At 37.8% G+C, this 17,140-nt stretch overlaps 2 protein-coding genes across 2 annotated transcripts; one reads left to right on the top strand and one right to left on the bottom strand.

Moving 5' to 3' along the window:
* Positions 1 to 469: 469 nt before the first annotated feature.
* garem (GRB2 associated, regulator of MAPK1) lies at positions 470 to 10,854 on the bottom strand. The gene is made up of 6 exons (XM_042399020.1): positions 9,151 to 10,854; positions 7,216 to 7,356; positions 6,652 to 6,782; positions 4,916 to 6,118; positions 4,652 to 4,806; positions 470 to 4,431 (listed from the first exon to the last, which is right to left on the bottom strand). The coding sequence occupies exons 1-6, from the start codon at positions 9,269 to 9,271 to the stop codon at positions 3,576 to 3,578; spliced, it is 2,607 nt and encodes an 868-aa protein (XP_042254954.1). The 5' UTR covers positions 9,272 to 10,854; the 3' UTR covers positions 470 to 3,575.
* ncf2 (neutrophil cytosolic factor 2) lies at positions 8,849 to 17,115 on the top strand. The gene is made up of 16 exons (XM_042399021.1): positions 8,849 to 9,207; positions 10,876 to 11,069; positions 11,304 to 11,386; positions 11,568 to 11,676; positions 12,032 to 12,166; positions 12,429 to 12,536; positions 12,742 to 12,801; positions 12,949 to 12,995; positions 14,681 to 14,822; positions 14,995 to 15,060; positions 15,336 to 15,390; positions 15,587 to 15,627; positions 15,756 to 15,904; positions 15,998 to 16,109; positions 16,640 to 16,757; positions 16,875 to 17,115. Exons 2-16 carry the CDS (start codon positions 10,896 to 10,898, stop codon positions 16,964 to 16,966), a joined length of 1,491 nt encoding a protein of 496 aa, XP_042254955.1. The 5' UTR covers positions 8,849 to 9,207; positions 10,876 to 10,895; the 3' UTR covers positions 16,967 to 17,115.
* Positions 17,116 to 17,140: the final 25 nt, after the last annotated feature.

Genomic DNA, 17,140 nt, shown 5'->3' on the forward strand with positions numbered 1-17,140 from the left:
TATCTTAAGGCCCAACGCAACTGTGTGAACTCAATCAACATATAAAGAGGAAATAAATTACACCATATAACTAATCCTGGTAGTGCAACTGGTCTCCCTGCTAACACTGAGTACCCTCACACTGTCAAACCCAAACCCTGTTTCATTCTGGAAGTCTTTAACATCATTATGTTGTGTCTAGAATTTTGTAATTATTTTATGTATAAAATATGTAATATCTGAATGACTTATATAAGTTAAACACTGAAACTGTATAATTAGCTGGTGTGTTGTAATAATTGCTTTTAAATATATTATAAATGTATTATAATAGACATATGGTGTGATGTAGACTTGAACAAGCACCCTTAGCAACAAATCCCTTTTGTCATCCAGCTTTTATGATATTGTCAACAGTGCGATCTTGACCTAATTTAATTTGAACACTTCTGAACTGTTACCCTACTTAAAAAAAAACCAGACACACACAAACAGTTAATCCATTTTTAATAGATTATACAATCAAAAATATGGAAACAAGAGTTAAGTTGAAAGGTAACTGAAGATTTCAGTAATGCTTACCAATACTATTCCAAATGCTATCCAACCCTGTGCCGCAGTCATTTCCCTCTTCTTTGCACAAAAAAAAAAAAAAAAGACAATAATTCACGTAGGCTTCGGCCCAGAGCTAACAGGCATTATCAACATGGAACACCCTTCAGTATTGACTGCTTGATGGTAGTGTATGTTCATGGGACTGGGTCGGTTGTCGTAGTGTGTTCACAGTTTATGTATCTCGGAATTATTCAAGTAAAATGATCGACTTGGAAGAATTCCTTTGGCATGTACGGTCTTCACGCCCCTGAAATTAACACTGTGGCAATTTCAATACACATAATACTCCATTGCCTCTTATTGTCAATCACTGCTTTGTTGTTCCTTCCCATGGCGTCTTTGGAGTGCCATGGCTATTGCATAGTACACTAACCACCGTATCATCATAGCTTCAAAGGACACATGCCATACCCCATTCAAAAATATGGATACTGTGACAAAGTTACAAAGAAATCTGGAAAATTACCTGGACACATGGCTTATTAACATTATTTTGGTCACTGTCCATGTAGTGTGACTGAGGCTGGCAGGTTTATTTCCTCATGAGTGTTATTTTAATGCATGGGCTTATAAAAACCCAAGTAGATCCCAAGTTGCGTAGAATAAAAATATAAACAGAAATTACAGGAATTTGAACATAAGCTTTTTCTCAATAAAAATAAATTCAACATTAGTAATCACTTTCTTTTTTTAAAAAAAAATTTCATTAAATTTGCATTTACATAAAATAAAAATGTCAAGTAACATATGTAACACCCCATGGCAACAGGTGTCAGGGGGGAAAAACAACAGTTGTTGGCCAACAGATCAGACCTGGGTTGTATAAAGGCTGTTTTTTGAGGCACCTTCACATATCAGCCAGACAAACGGGCTGATAAGTATTATGCATATTTAGCATTCTGTTAAATGAGTTAAATAACTGCATAAATAAATCAACTCTGAATCAAGGCTATAGGAAAAAAAAGAAAGTTTGGTACCAATATTTCATTTTAGCATATCATTTTCAATTTCAGCTCCAGAGGTGAAAAAATACCAGCAAAAAACACACTTAACATCATTCCCTCAGTTCATGTTGAGATGTTAATGTTAGAACATATTCTCATGACAAGAGACTGGCAAAATGAAAACGTTAAGCCAAAGTGAATTTTTTTTTTTTTTTAAGGTCTCTGGGTTAAGGCGCAGGAAAGCTATCTTTGTATCTTACATTACAGACACTTACAACACATAGAAGGACAACAAAGATGAAGTACCATTTTAGTTTTGAAAAAACGTGTAGTGCATTCAATCTCTACATAGACTCTCTTCTTTTATAGGTTTATATTTAATGACTGTAACTGCAATTAATTAGACTGAAATCTACCAAAGTGCATGATGCATAATTTGTATTTTACGTAGAATGTCATGGTTTTTTACCTCTGTTGGTTGTTTCCATATTAGTTTTAGAGAAAGGACATAGTTTGTTAGGCCTCAGGCATTTTCAGTTATAAATGACCTTAAGTTACCTTTAGTGGAGACATTTTAGGTTAAAACAAGTAGTAATATAGTTGAATTCAACTTTAGATTAAAAAGGCCTTGCATGCAGAGACTTGACAAACACAACATCCTGTCAGAGATCATGATAATTGTTGGCGCATTTGATTTGGCTCATTATTAGTAGCATAGGTCCATAAAGTAGGATATCACACCAACAATGCAATTTATGATGGCGCAGTTGGTTTAAATACATGCGACTGTTTATCTTCTAAAACTATACAGTTAACCAACACCTGATATCAGACTGATGTACAGACAGCTGCTTCTGCATTTAAATTTAAAGCTGACTTTTATTAGTTTGATCCTACGCGCCAGTCTTCAAAAATTACAATACGGGCTAAATTCATTATCCATTTAGATCTTGGAAATTAAATAATATTTAGGTATGTCACAGCTTCCTTCTTTCATTTTTCTCACGTCTATTTTAAGGAGCTGTACATCAGTATGATACCACAGGCTCGAGGGTGAGGTTTACATCATTGCTTATTTTTTGCCATTTGGAAGAGTAGTGAAGAGTGCAGAGCGAACATAAGGCTTAATAAGAGCTCAAAGCGGTACATTTTTAAAAGAACACAAGTATATCTTTATACCTGTTGTCAGCACGCAGGTGGACTCTTCATTTACCAACAGTCAATCGAACCCACTTTGTTCAGAAATGCACTTGCATTGACACTTAATCACATCTCATGAAAAAGGTGCATGACTGAACCCTGTACAGAAAACTAAAAACAGTGCGCATCATAAGACATATTGCTAACCGCATAATTATATGATTGCATATTTGGGATTTAAGCTAGGTATTGTTAAGTTTTTTTTAAGATAAAATGCCATAATCGTTTTGGTTACCACATCCTGATGACTGGATACCAGCCTAGAATCCATCTCTTACCGTCAAGCTGTGATATCCATCCAACAACAGCAACTGTGTATCCGCTTCTAAAACCAAAATAATATTTTTTTCATGTATTAAATAAACAACATATACTATAGTCCATCCTCTGGTTTGTGCTCTTTTAAAAATTACCCTTTAAAAACAGAACCATACAATGTCCTAATCAAGCAGATCTCTTTAAGTAGAATGTTTTCCTGCCCTCCTAATTCATGTGACAGTCACATCAATGTTGATTTCCTTTCAATTTGGTGGCTTAAATTAGGATTTGTGTAGCGACATGAACACTAGTGTGTTGTGGATGGAAAAGTACTAAGTAGTTGACATGAAAATGTCTTCATGAAAGTGCCAAATTATTCAATTCAGTTAGCAAATAGCAGTCACAGACTTTAAGTGGGTTGAGAAGTATTACCCAACTGTCTTCCCCACAATGTAGTAACAAGGAAATAGATTCATATTATACAAAAAGAAACTCTTTGTGGCTTGGTGTGCATAGCATATATACTGAAGGCATGACTTTCCCTGCTTTATAACAGGATTTAGTGTCATATAATGTTAGTTATATCTTAGGTCTCCATCCATTAATGAACTGCATGAGTTTCTTCACTTGCAGTTTGCTTAGCTTGAAGTCCTCGGACAAAATCTCTTCAGTGAGCTGCAGGAGTAAATTCCCATCAATCTTCTCAGAAACAAAAAGAGAAACAATGTCATCTGGCAGGCCGATAAATCTGAGAGATTTGGACACCTCTTCAATAGAGAGACCAGCCAGGCTGGATGGGGGCTGCCATTGCGCAGTGGGAGAAGAGGACGGACAGTTAGGAGTTAATGGGTTAGTGGTGGGCTGTATCTCTTTTGTGCCTTCCTCATGTTGAGTAAGTGAGCAATTTGAAGTGTCCTGCGTACTGTCACAGGTTGATCCGGACAGTAAATCTTTGCACTTCTTTACGGCATTTGATTTCGGTGTTCTCGGCGGTAAGATGGGGCAAGAGAGGCTCTGCTTAGTGTTTGATTCTTCTATCGGCTTGTCTCTGTACATTTCCGAATTGTAACTTGAGGATTTGGTGCAGAACTGATTCAGAGAAGCTTTCTGCAATCTGAAGTCTTTACTGCTGTGTGCGTGCTCTCGGCCATCAAAGTCAACAAGGCTGGATGTGCAGGTTTTTGTATTTGGGGATCTCTTTCTGGGGTAACTGTAGTAACTTCGACAGCTGGCTGGTAGAAATTCATCCATACCACGCGATTCTCCTCCACTGAAGTTATTTGGCCAAGACAACCTGGAGGACATCCCGTCTGAGGGCAGGCTACCACTGGGCAAAGTAGCATTTGGCTCACTGGTGGATTTACCCCAGTTACAAGGGTAGCACACTTGGCTTTGCTCTTGTGGTTCAGCCGCCTCTTGCTCGCTTGCTCCAATACTGATGGAAAAATATCAGATTATTTAGTAGTAGAGGAGCAAACCTCATGTGAACCTTATCATAGGATTTGAATATTTAACATTTTAAACACTTGGCATATTTTGCAGCTGTTTGAATGCAGGTTGTGTGATAAAGAGAAACTGCAATATACAGATACTTTGTTATTCTACAGAGGTTTAATTGTTACAAACAGATGCTATGAAATGGTTTCGATTCTTACATGTTGTGGAGCCCAGAAGAATAATAGGAGAGGGTTGGACTTGGAGAGCGCGTCTCCTGCTGCCGTGGTTTGGACAGGATGGGTACCGATGGCATCTGTTTCAAACTTCGTGGCGGAATCGGTGGGGCATTCAAAAGACGGCATTCTTCCTTCACCTAGAAAGGTATGATCTAACTTTGAAACTGACAGTAAAACTAATATTCACTTTTCATTTCTGAAAAACTGGAGGTGTTACACTGCTTAAGTATAATGCATGATACTCACAGCTTCAGACTTGGGTGGGACTGGTGGTGGAGTAAGAGACACATCTGAGCTAGTCACTGCACCAACAGGACAAGTGACTGGGTATGACAGGGCTGCTGTTGTACCACAGCCGTTGTTGATGCCTCGGATTCCCTCAGTTAAAGACGATTTTGGGATCTGGCCTCTCAAGTGATCCAGCCACAGCTCCTCATAGGGAACGTCCGACTTGTTTAGGGATGGCTGCTGGTTTGAGCTATCCAATAGCTCGGGGAAAAAGTGTTCGTTTTCTCCCGAGTCTGAAGGAATGCTGTCGGAAGGCAGAAGAGCCCAATCTCCGCATAGCGTCATACATCCCTGCAAGTTGACCTCACTGTTACCGTGCAGGTTGCTGCCATACACGCACACGGATAGTCGGTGGAAAGACTGGGTGAGTTCATCGCGGGCGTACGTTAAAGAGCTGGGAATCTGCATGTGGTTGGCGCACCCGTTGGAGGTGCTGCTGCCTGCACTGCTTCCGCTGCAACTGCCATTCCCGCTGCTTTTCTTAGGGCTCTTACCGTCGTCGTTCCAGTCAGTTCGCACATCCCGGACGGCACGAGAATAGTCATCTATGTCAAACTGCTCCTGGCAGAAGGAGAACCAGCGATACACCATAGTGTCTAGCCACAACTCTCCTTGCAGCAGTTCCTCTGGAATAATAAATCGAGGCATGGCCATATGAAAGGGAAAATGGATGGGGATAATTTTGTTGCTTCTCAGAATGCAGCACACGACCACTGTCTTCGTCTGAATGTTGACCAATTTGTAACGATGACCTTCCCGGATGAGATGGAGGTCATGCTGGTTGCGGGGTGGACTGCTGGGTACCGTCACATTGACCGGGAGACGGGTTTTCTCCACAATGTTCCTGATGGTGTGCTCCCCGTCCTGCATCTGAAGCTCCAGAGGACTACAGGTGCTGAACCTGCCTTTGCACTGGAAAGGTAGGCTGATGCTCTCATTGGTGCGATGGTTCATGCAGATCAAGCAAGGCATCTTGCCTCGACCAATCTTACTGATGGAATTGAGCTTCCCGATCTTCTTAAAGATAGTGTTGAATCTTGATTTTTCTTTGGAGGTCTTGGCATAGAGGATCTCAGCCTGGCCCATTAATGTCAGTTCATCACCGGTGCTTAGTGTAATATTGTAAACTTCTGTGTCTTCATTGCATTCCCCTGAAGCCATCTGTGAAAAGATGACATATGGTGTAAGCACTAAAGAAATTAAGGAGTGCATTTGTACCTCATGATCTTGATTTTTTTTTTTTTTAGTAAAACCCCTAGCAGTGTACTTGAGAACTTTTCTTTCGTAATGCATCGCAGCTTCTGTGTTAGTGTGGTTTCACAGCCCTAAACACCACTTACCAGTGTGGACAGAAGACTATTACACCAGTTAAATGTGAGAGGAAGCTAAAACCAAAAAGCGACAATGACAAAGATACTGTGGAAAGGTAAGCTTTAATGCCGCCGAAGCTACAGCTGTTTTTAAAAACAGGCTTTGTGGAACAGACCTTGCTAAAACTAAATCAAATTTACTTAAAAAGTCCAAGGTATATTTAAATATCAGTATGATTTCTAGTCTTAACAGGAAATCTTACGGACTACTGCTCATATCAGAATCGATAGTCAGAGGTCTAGAGAAGTAAATGATAGAAAAAGATATTTATTTTTAATAACACACAAGAAATCATAATAATTCCTTGAACAGATTAGACATACCTTGACATTGAAAGTGATTTCTTCCATGACGTATACCCTTTCAGGGAATGCTTTGGCCACCTCCTCCACGCTGTTGAAGTATTGCACAGGTTCCTTGACATCTCTGTCCTGTTCCAGCAGCTTAAACTGACCTAAAGTAGGAAAAGACATAACAGTGCGACTAACTCAAGCAAGCATTGAAGCCTCATTAACTGGACCATAGTCCCAAATTTCAGCAACCCATATCATCTTTTGCATTTTCAGGATTTAATAGAGCTGCTCAATATATTTGAAATATTCTTATTTTGGGGTAGTTTAAGGATTTGCTGTGCCATAATCTTTAGAAATTATTCTTTGACGGGAAATAATTAGTTTTAAAAAGCTCCATAAACAGATGCTCTAAAATTTAAAAGACAGGGGCATATGTTCTGTGTCACTGAGTTTTTATCAACTATAAAAATTGTTTCAGAGTTAAAGCTGTCAATTTTCACTGTAGAAGATAATGATCCAATAGACACAAACATACAGTACATCATCAAAATATGATATCAGGCAAATTCAGGGAGTATCTATGCACGTGTATACCTTCATAGTGAACTGGTATCTCTATTTTGGGCCCGATGACATAGTGTCCCTCCTCTAGACTGTGAGCAGTAATAGTCGTCCACTGACGGCAGGAATGAATCAAGAGGTAGTCATTGTCTCTGAGCCCTTCAACCAACTGACCTGCAGGAGTGAAAACAACAAATTCACTTACAAAGCAGAACACGTTATACCTTACAGTCCAGGATATACTGTACAACGGCACAGTGCAATAGTCATGGAAAATATAAATGTACGATAAATTTACCAAACCTTTGGTATAACTTTTTGCTGTACTTTTTAGTCAAAATCTTAACAGTCATGAAACACTGAAGCCTGTCTTGTAGAACATGAAACACCACGTGACAGTCGCAGCATCATGACACTTTCAAAGAGCCAGATTAATAGCTAAAGCCTGACTAGACACACTGGGGTGTCTAGAATGTGAGTCACGACAGCATTGAAATGAATCTATAGCGACCACAGACAAGACTAATTCTGAATGACTAGCACAAACAATTGATCATTATCTGCTGTATAAGGAGTGCCGTGGTTACTGTTTCCCTGTTTCATGTAGCTTGAGAAATTTGCAGGATGCTCTTCACACTCATAGGCATTGGATGACTCAGCAACACATCCTCCATGGACTAATGACCTCTAAAAAAAAAAAAGGAAACGCTTCCATTTAAAAGTAGCTGAGAGTGTCAGAAGATGGGAAGATAAAGATCAAAATAGTAATCACTGCAGATTTCATAACAGCTTCTTTTTTTAAGTACATAATCAGATGCTCGCATGATTCAAAACAGCTGTTGACACTAACCCCTGAGTCATCTGTAATAAGTTTTAGTTTCATCATCATATAACTTTACTGTATCATCTTGTGTTGTTTTGCTTTAGTACATCTTTCATTTTACCTTAAAGTCCCCCTCCACTCAAAAATGTTTTTCTTGTTGTTCCTACAGTTGAATGTTTGAGCTTCACTGTGCAGAATAATGTGTGTGCAAAGTCCGATACTAGAAGGCTGTTTTCACATTGATCTGCTGAAAGTGGAAAGTTTCTCTGTGCTCACTGACAATCTGATTTTAAGGGGGCGGACCTACGAGCATGATTTGCAACTAGTTTGGGGCCAATCCCAGTACAATATTCAACTTGGACAAACGTGATGTGGAAACTTAAATCCTCCAGTGCACAAACACTGAGAATGGACTTTACAGTGAAGTAGCAGACATCTTGTGTCCAGCAGGAAAACTTCTGATATTAAATATGTTTCATATTTATAGATTTAAATTAAATTTTTAATGAAGGAGAAGAAGGAGATGTCATTTTAAGTATTTTAACAAGATAATTGAACTTTTTTGTGGTAAATGGTTTGTGTTTTTTTTTCAATAGAGTATTTTATTTATATTTTAAAACATGTCCTTTAAGTTAGGCCTTAAATCAACAAAAATGTTGACTGCAGTAATCTGATTAGGTCTGAAAATCTTCCCACTAGAAATGACACTTGAAGCTCTGTCCTTGTATTAATATATCTTTTAAAAATGTCATTCTGTTGCACATGTGCCTTTACTTTATGCACACATTTTCAAGCAATCACCTTATTGCGCAGTTTTAACAGTCTTGTTATGATATAGTTTTGCTTTATAATCTCCAGTATGCTGTGTTGGAAATGTATACATCTATAAAATTATATTGACTCAGGAAACGTTATTTAGTGAGATTTGTTCGATAGATGCAAGATATAGACGCACATTGTTTAACTTTAATTAGAAGATGCAATCTTTCATGTACTTCTTGGACAGTTCTGTTGATAAATAATAGGTTATGCAGACAAAATCAGTCGCACAAATGTGTATTACAAACGGCTTGACGTTAGTTTACCTTAGCAGCGAGCAAATGCTAGGTTAGGTTGTAAATTGGCTCGAAAAAAAAGTTACTCACCATTATCCAGCTTGGCGATTTGAGGCAACCTATAAGCACTGACAAGTTGATCTAAGGGTAAAGACGTCGTGCTCCATGTAACATCTTTTAAATTGTTGTACAACATTGTTCCAAGCTCCATTTTGCTATCTTACATTAGCCAACTGGAGGGCTAGCTCTGTGTAAACACGGTCACAAAAGGCTACACTAAGCTAACCAACTGAATAATATACCTGCTCTCCATATACAGCTTTGTATTTGCCACGTTTCTTACTAATTGTTGCATATTTTCCCTTTTAATTTGCCTAAGTTACGTATCATTTAGCTCCGTTGTCTGATAATGTAGCAGAGCCATGTTTGTTTAGCTAGCCGCTAGCTAACAGTTAGCCAGACGACTAACGGAAATACGTAACTTTTTCTTACAAAATAAGAGCGATTGTTTACTTTGGGGTACACAGATATTTTCATCTGTCTGAAATTCTTCAATTTCCCCAGAAGAAGTTATATATGGTGTGCTAGAGTGCATGTCAATGGGAGATCATGTGGCATTCACAGACGATGTATTGTTACAGTATCTATCGGAAGTAGACAAGAAGGCAGAATAAAGATCCTTTTTCAAAATACTCCCCCCCCCTTCTTTAGTTGGAGGACATCATGGTGAAAACAACATTTCACCAATTTCAACCTTATTTCTTTGTACTATTGACATACTTTTAAAGCCTTATGACACTTTTTAGACCAATGGTTCTCAGGGGTCCTTCAGGGGGCTCTAGGGGGTCCCCAGCAAGAAGGAAAAACTATAATTCCACCCATAAGTAACACAATGACAGAATGTATGACTATTTTGGTCATGGGTTTCAGACACCTTCTGTAATTAAAGCAAAAATCTTAAAAGCTTTCAGATAAAATAATGTTTTTAAAAAGAGATTTAACAGATACTAAAGATGTTGCCTGCCTGATCTTAACAGGCGAACTGTTCCACACTCTAACAGCAAAGGCCTGTTCACCTTTGATCACTAGCTGAGACCTGGGAATAACCAGCAGAGCACAAAGACAGGACCATTTCCCTAAAAGTCAAGTCAATTTATTTATAAAGCACATTTAAAAACAACAAAAGTTTACCAAAGTGCTTTACAGAGACTGAGAAATGCAATCAAATGAGAGCATGGAAAAAGTTATAAGGATAAAGGGGGAGTTAATAAAAGTGTAGAATAAAATAAATAAAGTGGGAATTAAATCCTAAAAACACAACAGCACTGCACAGGGAGCAAATAATTAATAGAGAGAGAAAATAAAATAAAAACAGAGTGTGACTGTTCATGTCTTCATGATGACTATTAAAAGGCTGTAAAAAGAGATGAGTCTTAAAACGGGTTTTCACAGTATCGAGGGGGATAACATATTGATAATATTAGATCCTCTACCACTAAGAACATGACTGATGTACAACACCCTTTCTGTAATTCACAACCTGTCATTTCAAAGATGAGAAATTGAAAAAGGGAAATTAGCCAGTATCAAAATGAGATTACTTCTATTTAAACACCAAGACACACACATGCAAGCTCAGAATTTCTACATATGCCATCTGTTAGAATCAAATGGGGGGTGGAAGTTAACAACCATTGGAGCTTAAAAAGTAGTTGCGGTATATATGTAAATGTACCAACAGTGACACTGTCATCATACTTCCTGATCTCATTGGTACAAATCACAAGTACTTCCTTAATTTGGTCTGTTGCTCAGTGTGCTCCTAACCGGCAACCATGTCTTATGTGGACACTCTGCGTCAGTGGGACACGGCTGCAACTTTTGTCGACAAAAAAGATTTTTCAGAAGCACTCAAGATCTTTTTGTCTATCCAAGATCCAAACTCCAAAATTCACTTTAACATTGGCTGTCTCCATCTTCTGAACCAAGACCTGGATGCTGCCGAAAAGGTATGTCTGACCTTTGTTGGTAAAATTTCGGCTAAAACATTATGAATATCTGCCACTTATTTTGTAATATTACATATCAAATAGTACTATCTTGTTTAGATGTAGCTGATAAGGTTGAGATGAAATGCTGTTATATTTTGCTGCCTGAAAGTGCAAGTCACTGAGAAAGAAGAAGTAGTTAACCATTTCTCTTTTCCTCTGAAGGAAGTTACTGTGTTTTATCACTTTTCTTAGGCATTTGATTGCAGCATACGCAAGGATGAGCACCTGGCTGTTGCCTTCTTTCAAAGAGGAATCACTTTTTACAAAAAGACGAGGCAAGACGCACTAGTCATCTCAATAAAATGGACATATTCATTTTTCATATTTTACATTTTATGATCACAGTATGCTTTTTTATCATACAATCTGATTCCTAATCATTACTCCTATTTTACCCTTTTTATGGTTTTCAGTTTGAAAAACAAAAGTAATTAACTTGATTATTCCTGTTCAAAGGTATGAGGAGTCTTTAGCTGACTTCCAGCAGGCCTTCAAGGCTCTAAGAAGCAACCATCTGATAGATTACAAAGCACTTGGTCTCAGATACATATTATATGCATGTGATGTAAGTATTTAAAAGCTTGATAAGCCTCCTTATTATGCTGTTCACAAATTATTAGACTATTAAAGCCAATTCTTCTCCACTCTATCATTGTCGACAGTTTAAAGTCTTAATCACAGCATTAATCCTAAACACTCTTTTCTAATATATCCTAATGACTGATTTAATGTTAAAACCAATGGTTTTTCTCTATTTCCATTTGGCATTGCTGATGTTAGCCATTCTTCAAAACTACAGTTTGACCAATTTCACTCTAGCTAAGGGAAAGAAAACTCTTATTAACATCAGTGATTTAAAAGGCCTAAAGGATTAAAATAGTGTCACAATCCTCACACATTATTGATGTCTCCTGCCACAGGTTCTCCACAATGTGGCCCTGGCTGAGGCTCAGCTGGGTCACTGGGAAAAAGCCCATGAAAACCTTGTGAAGGCTCTCAACTACAAGATAGAGGCCAAACTCAATATGATTGACAAAGCTCTGGACTCCACCCTGGTCAGTTATGATGCTGTCACCATTATCAAGATGCAGTCTTTGGACCCATGGCAAAATCTTGGGATTTAAGCTACCAATAACATATTTTGTACCTTTATTCAATATCTTTTAATGTGACTATACTCATGATATGGCATGGAAAGTGATTATTTTCATTAGTGTTAAAAGTGACTGCTTAAAAACACTAGTATTAGCCATTGAATTTGAATGTTCTTCTTGACAAATATATTAAATATCCATTTTAATGATATTTCGCCAACAGAAACAGAAGCTTTTCAAACCAGTTGAGTTCCCAAAAAATGTGCTTTTTAAACCAAATAAGCACTACGTCGCTCAGTTAGAGGAGAAGGACTACCTGGGCAAAGCAAAGGTAATACTATTGTACTACTGTAGTGACTTGGCTTTGCATTAAGAACAAATTCTACATTATTCCCAATGAACTCAATTAAACTGACCCTGAGTGCAGCTTATGCAGTTCAGTAAAATGTCATCAAGCACAAAATCAGTGATTTCATTTTTTGTACAGTTCTTGCAGTACTTGTGACATACATAACCTCAAATTTTATCATCTTCAGGTTGTTGCCTCAGTCATTCCTCAGGATGCCTTCTCTGGATTTGCCCCCTTACAGCCACAGGTGACATATGGCCTCTTCTTTGGCAATTAAAAACAGCACAATCTGATGATAAACCTGCATATGATTATTAATATATCAAAGTATATTATATGGAAAAGATATTTCCAGCTCTACTGATTGCTTTATGTTTTTGTTTACATCTGATAGGTTGAAGATGGTCCCACCGATGGTCCAAAAGAACCCGAAGTTCTGAGGTAGAACAGCCTGAATCTTACTAATTGTAATCACTTTAGAGTTATACAAGCTAGATGCTTTCTGAATACATGTCATGTGTAGTTTGTAGTTATAATGCCGAAAAATATGATTAGTTTACAGTTGCTCTCATTCAGCCTTGTTGCAGGCAAAGTTGATAACAAATTACCTTAAAATTTGTCAAGATTTTCTGATAGATGATGGATTTTTCTCATTTTCTGACATACAAAGAAAAAAAGCCATTGTCCTTCTTTTACCACTATAGGGTGACCAAAATGGCAAACATCAGCTCTTAATGTAGAAAAAACATATACAAGCAGATCTGTAAAATAATATGCTGGGAAACAAATGAACCATTCTGTACATTTAACTAATAAAAAACAGTATAGAAATGTATTATGTATTAAAATGTCTGGATGTACTGTACATTTAATGTACTAATAATTAATAGTGTATTAATAAAGACCAAGTTGTCATATCCGAATACAAGTACCTCTGTGTTCTGATTGATTCCAAACTTTCTTTCAAGGCTCAGGTGAAAAAGGTCTGTAACTGAGTCAAATCCAATCTTTCAAACTTCAGGTTCATTCAAGATTACATGTGAACAGAGGCGGCTAAGATGTACGTGCATTCTATGGTCATTTCCCATATCACTTACTGTTTAACAGCCTGGTCACAGACTAGCACCACTACTCTAAAACCATTACAGTCTGGATAAATGAACACTTAAAATCCTTGACAAAAAATGGGTACATTGTCATCATTGCCCAATATGAAAAAAATATAACTTGCTGCGTTGGGAGCACATGGTTAATGTGTAGATGTTTGTCTTACGTACAAGATTGCATACTGTATGGGTTGACTTCTCTGCTCAGACAGTTTCTCGACATAAGAAATGCATATTGGTTCACAAGAGGTGTAGCAAGAGGGGATTGCATGATCTCACTCAGAAAAAGTGCTTTTAGTTGGTCTGCACTCTCTGTTAAAGCTGCACTGGAATAGAACTCCATCCCAGCAACTATTAGAGAACTGGACACATACGCTTTATTTAGAGCTCATTTAAAGAAATGGTTCATTAGTACTCAGCACTAAAACTCAATTGCACCTTACTGTCCTCACTCTGTCTGTGCTGAACCTCCCCCTTGCTATCTGCAGTCACCTGTTGCTATCTTGCTACCGCCAGTCTGCCCTCATGTACCTGCATGCATGTCTTATTGTGGTCTTGCCTTTATTGCTTTTTTTATGTCTGTGCTTCTGCTTTGCATGTTTCAGTTAGTGTCTCACAACGCAGTACAATGTGATCTTATTTAGTCCATAATTCTATTAACATTAATATCTCTCATCTTATTGTCTTGTATTGTGAGCCCCTGTGTTGCATGTTTTTAATAGTACCTGACAATGTAGTATAAGGGTGTCCTGACATTAACATTCTCTTTTCTTCTTATTATTGTTCTGCATGTTTATAAATGATCTCAATAACTTTTTTCAATCTTATATTCTGTTTTTAGGATGACTCTAACATCAGTCCAAAGACTACAGATGAAAATAGCCTGTTAGCTAACTCTGGCGCATTTACAGCAAAGTTTATTAATGTGCACTGTCCCTGTTAAATAAACCAACAAATAAATAAAACAATAAATAAATACTTAGTATCCCCTCACCATGTGGATGTGTCCTGTCCTCACAGGGCTTTGGAAGGGGAACCCCACACTGTCCTGTTTGAGTTTGTTCCTGAGACCAGTGATGAGTTGGCTGTAGTGCCGGGCAACATTGTGTTTGTACTGCAGAAGGGTGATGACAACTGGGCATATGTGATCTTCAACGAAAGAGTAAGACCCCCACATACAGAATCAGTACATATGCAACCTATCTGCTACTGTGCATCTTATAATCATTTCTCTGAAGACCACCCATACACTCTTGCATTCTTCTTCTTATGAAATCTGCACCTCTATTTGCATAGTTAACTGAGAGCATTCATTGTTGTCATGTCACTTACAGAGGGGACTTGTTCCTTACAATTACCTGGAACGTTTGGAAATTTCCTTGGCTTCTAAACAGAACGGGGTAAAGAATTTTTTTCTTTAACACATTACCGTGTTGGTGGTATAGTAGATTACTGCGCAGACACTTTAGAAATTATCAGTTGCCATATTTGAATTTTGTAGGTACTCCACAGGCCTCTAAAATGGCACTTGATTAAATGTGGTATCTGTTGTATGTTTTAATCAGGTCATGTCAGAATACAAACAATGTAAACTTCCTGTGTACCCCCACAAACAGCATCTTTATTTACTTTTTCTGTATTTTGGCATTATTTGGATGGGATAAAACGTGGACAGGGAACATCTGGATCTCAAAGTCGAGAACCACCAACCAGACCTGAAAGGATACCAGGTACACTTGTTTATCTGTCACACAAACTAAATTATCTACATACAACATTCTCTGATTGGTGCTAAAGGCCATTGCATCTGACCAACTACACCCCTCTGTCATAACAAATGCTCTAACACAAGAAAAAGTGTTTTCAAATACTATCTGACCCACGCAGTATGTCAACATAATTTTTTTTCCATTCTCTGTATTTAAGGTCTTACTCCAAGTGGAAGCAGTGGAGACTTACAACCTATGGTATGTTCATAAATATGAATATTACTCAGAACCACAAAGTGTTGACAAAAGTGTTTTATTTAGGGGAGATTGTCCTTTGATTTCTGTGATGATCCAATTCCACTGATATGTCCTTTTATTAATGCCAGGCTGCACAGTCTACTGACAATTCATATATTGTCAAAGTCCGTTACACATTCACCTTTGTAGTCTCTGTATCACCTGGGTGTTCCTATGAGACACTGATTGAGAAAATCAGTGAGAAACTGAACCTCTCTTCTGCTTCAATCACCTTGAGGTATGGTGCACATTTCAAAAATAAATCTTTCAGTTTAATTGGTATATTGTTTTACTGGCAGAGTACAAAATTCGATCCTTTTCTTCGATCTAGTTTAACCTCTGAGGCAACTGAGGAAAGTATAATCAATGCCAACACAGATATGGAAAGTGTGTGGAGTCGTGCCAGCGGCAGGCACATCACCTTGTGGTGCAGCACCAAGGACGTAAGTATATGATGATCTATTGCTGTTCAGGCTGCCTCATAAAATACATTTACATGTTTCATCCTCTGTCATGGTGCTCCTGTACTACAGGGCAGATGGACGTTACCTCACTGGCATTAAAACAAATTTGGATGTAACTAGGGCTGCAACTAACATGATCGATTCATCTGCAGATTATTTTCTCATTTAATTGATTGTTTTTTAAAAACAAAATGTCAGAAAATAGTATAAAATGCCCATTAGAGCTCACGTTGACATCTTCAAATGTCTTGTCTGTTCAACAGTCTGAAATCCAAAGCTATTCAGTTTACTATTATGTATGACACCTGCTCACATCTGACAAGCTTCAACCAGCAAATTATAAAAATATTAATAGTATTGAACTTTCATTTGCTTCATGTTGATCTAAAAAAGGCTGAGTGAATAGAATCATAACATAAAGCCAGTGCAAACCGAGATCACTTGTGTCAGCTTGAGTGATGTCGAAATTGAGTGGAGAATGTTAATTCATGTGTGTTTCGTGGTTTTAGCAAACTGATGGAAAGCCACAGAACGTGATTCACTTGGTGGCACTTCACTCCTACGAGTCATCAAATCCTGAGGATCTCAACTTTCAGCAAGGAGACACAATCACATTCCTCTCCAGAGGTGAGATACCATTCTTTCAGCCATATATTGAAAAATTAATGTCATCTTAAATTTTTTACACACACTGCAATTTGTGTAGTGATGATTTTGATTCATAAATTCTTTCTTTTTCTTTAGTCAACCAGGACTGGATGGAAGGACAGTGTAATGGGAAGACTGGTATATTTCCTGCACCCTTTGTGGAAGAAGTCCCTGTGAATGGCCAGTGATCGATGTAAATGTGACGCTAAAAGTTACTAAAACCAGTATTAGAGTTTTGTGGCTAATGCTAAAAAAGTTTTATGATGAACCACATTTTGTTAATTGGGACCTACACATTTCTTTAATTAATATTTATATACTTTTCATTTTTTCATTAAAGTAAACCCTTGGACAAGTGTAAC

Source organism: Thunnus maccoyii, chromosome 21 (genome assembly GCF_910596095.1).
Source record: "Thunnus maccoyii chromosome 21, fThuMac1.1, whole genome shotgun sequence".
In the NCBI taxonomy this organism is placed as follows: Eukaryota; Metazoa; Chordata; class Actinopteri; order Scombriformes; family Scombridae; genus Thunnus; species Thunnus maccoyii.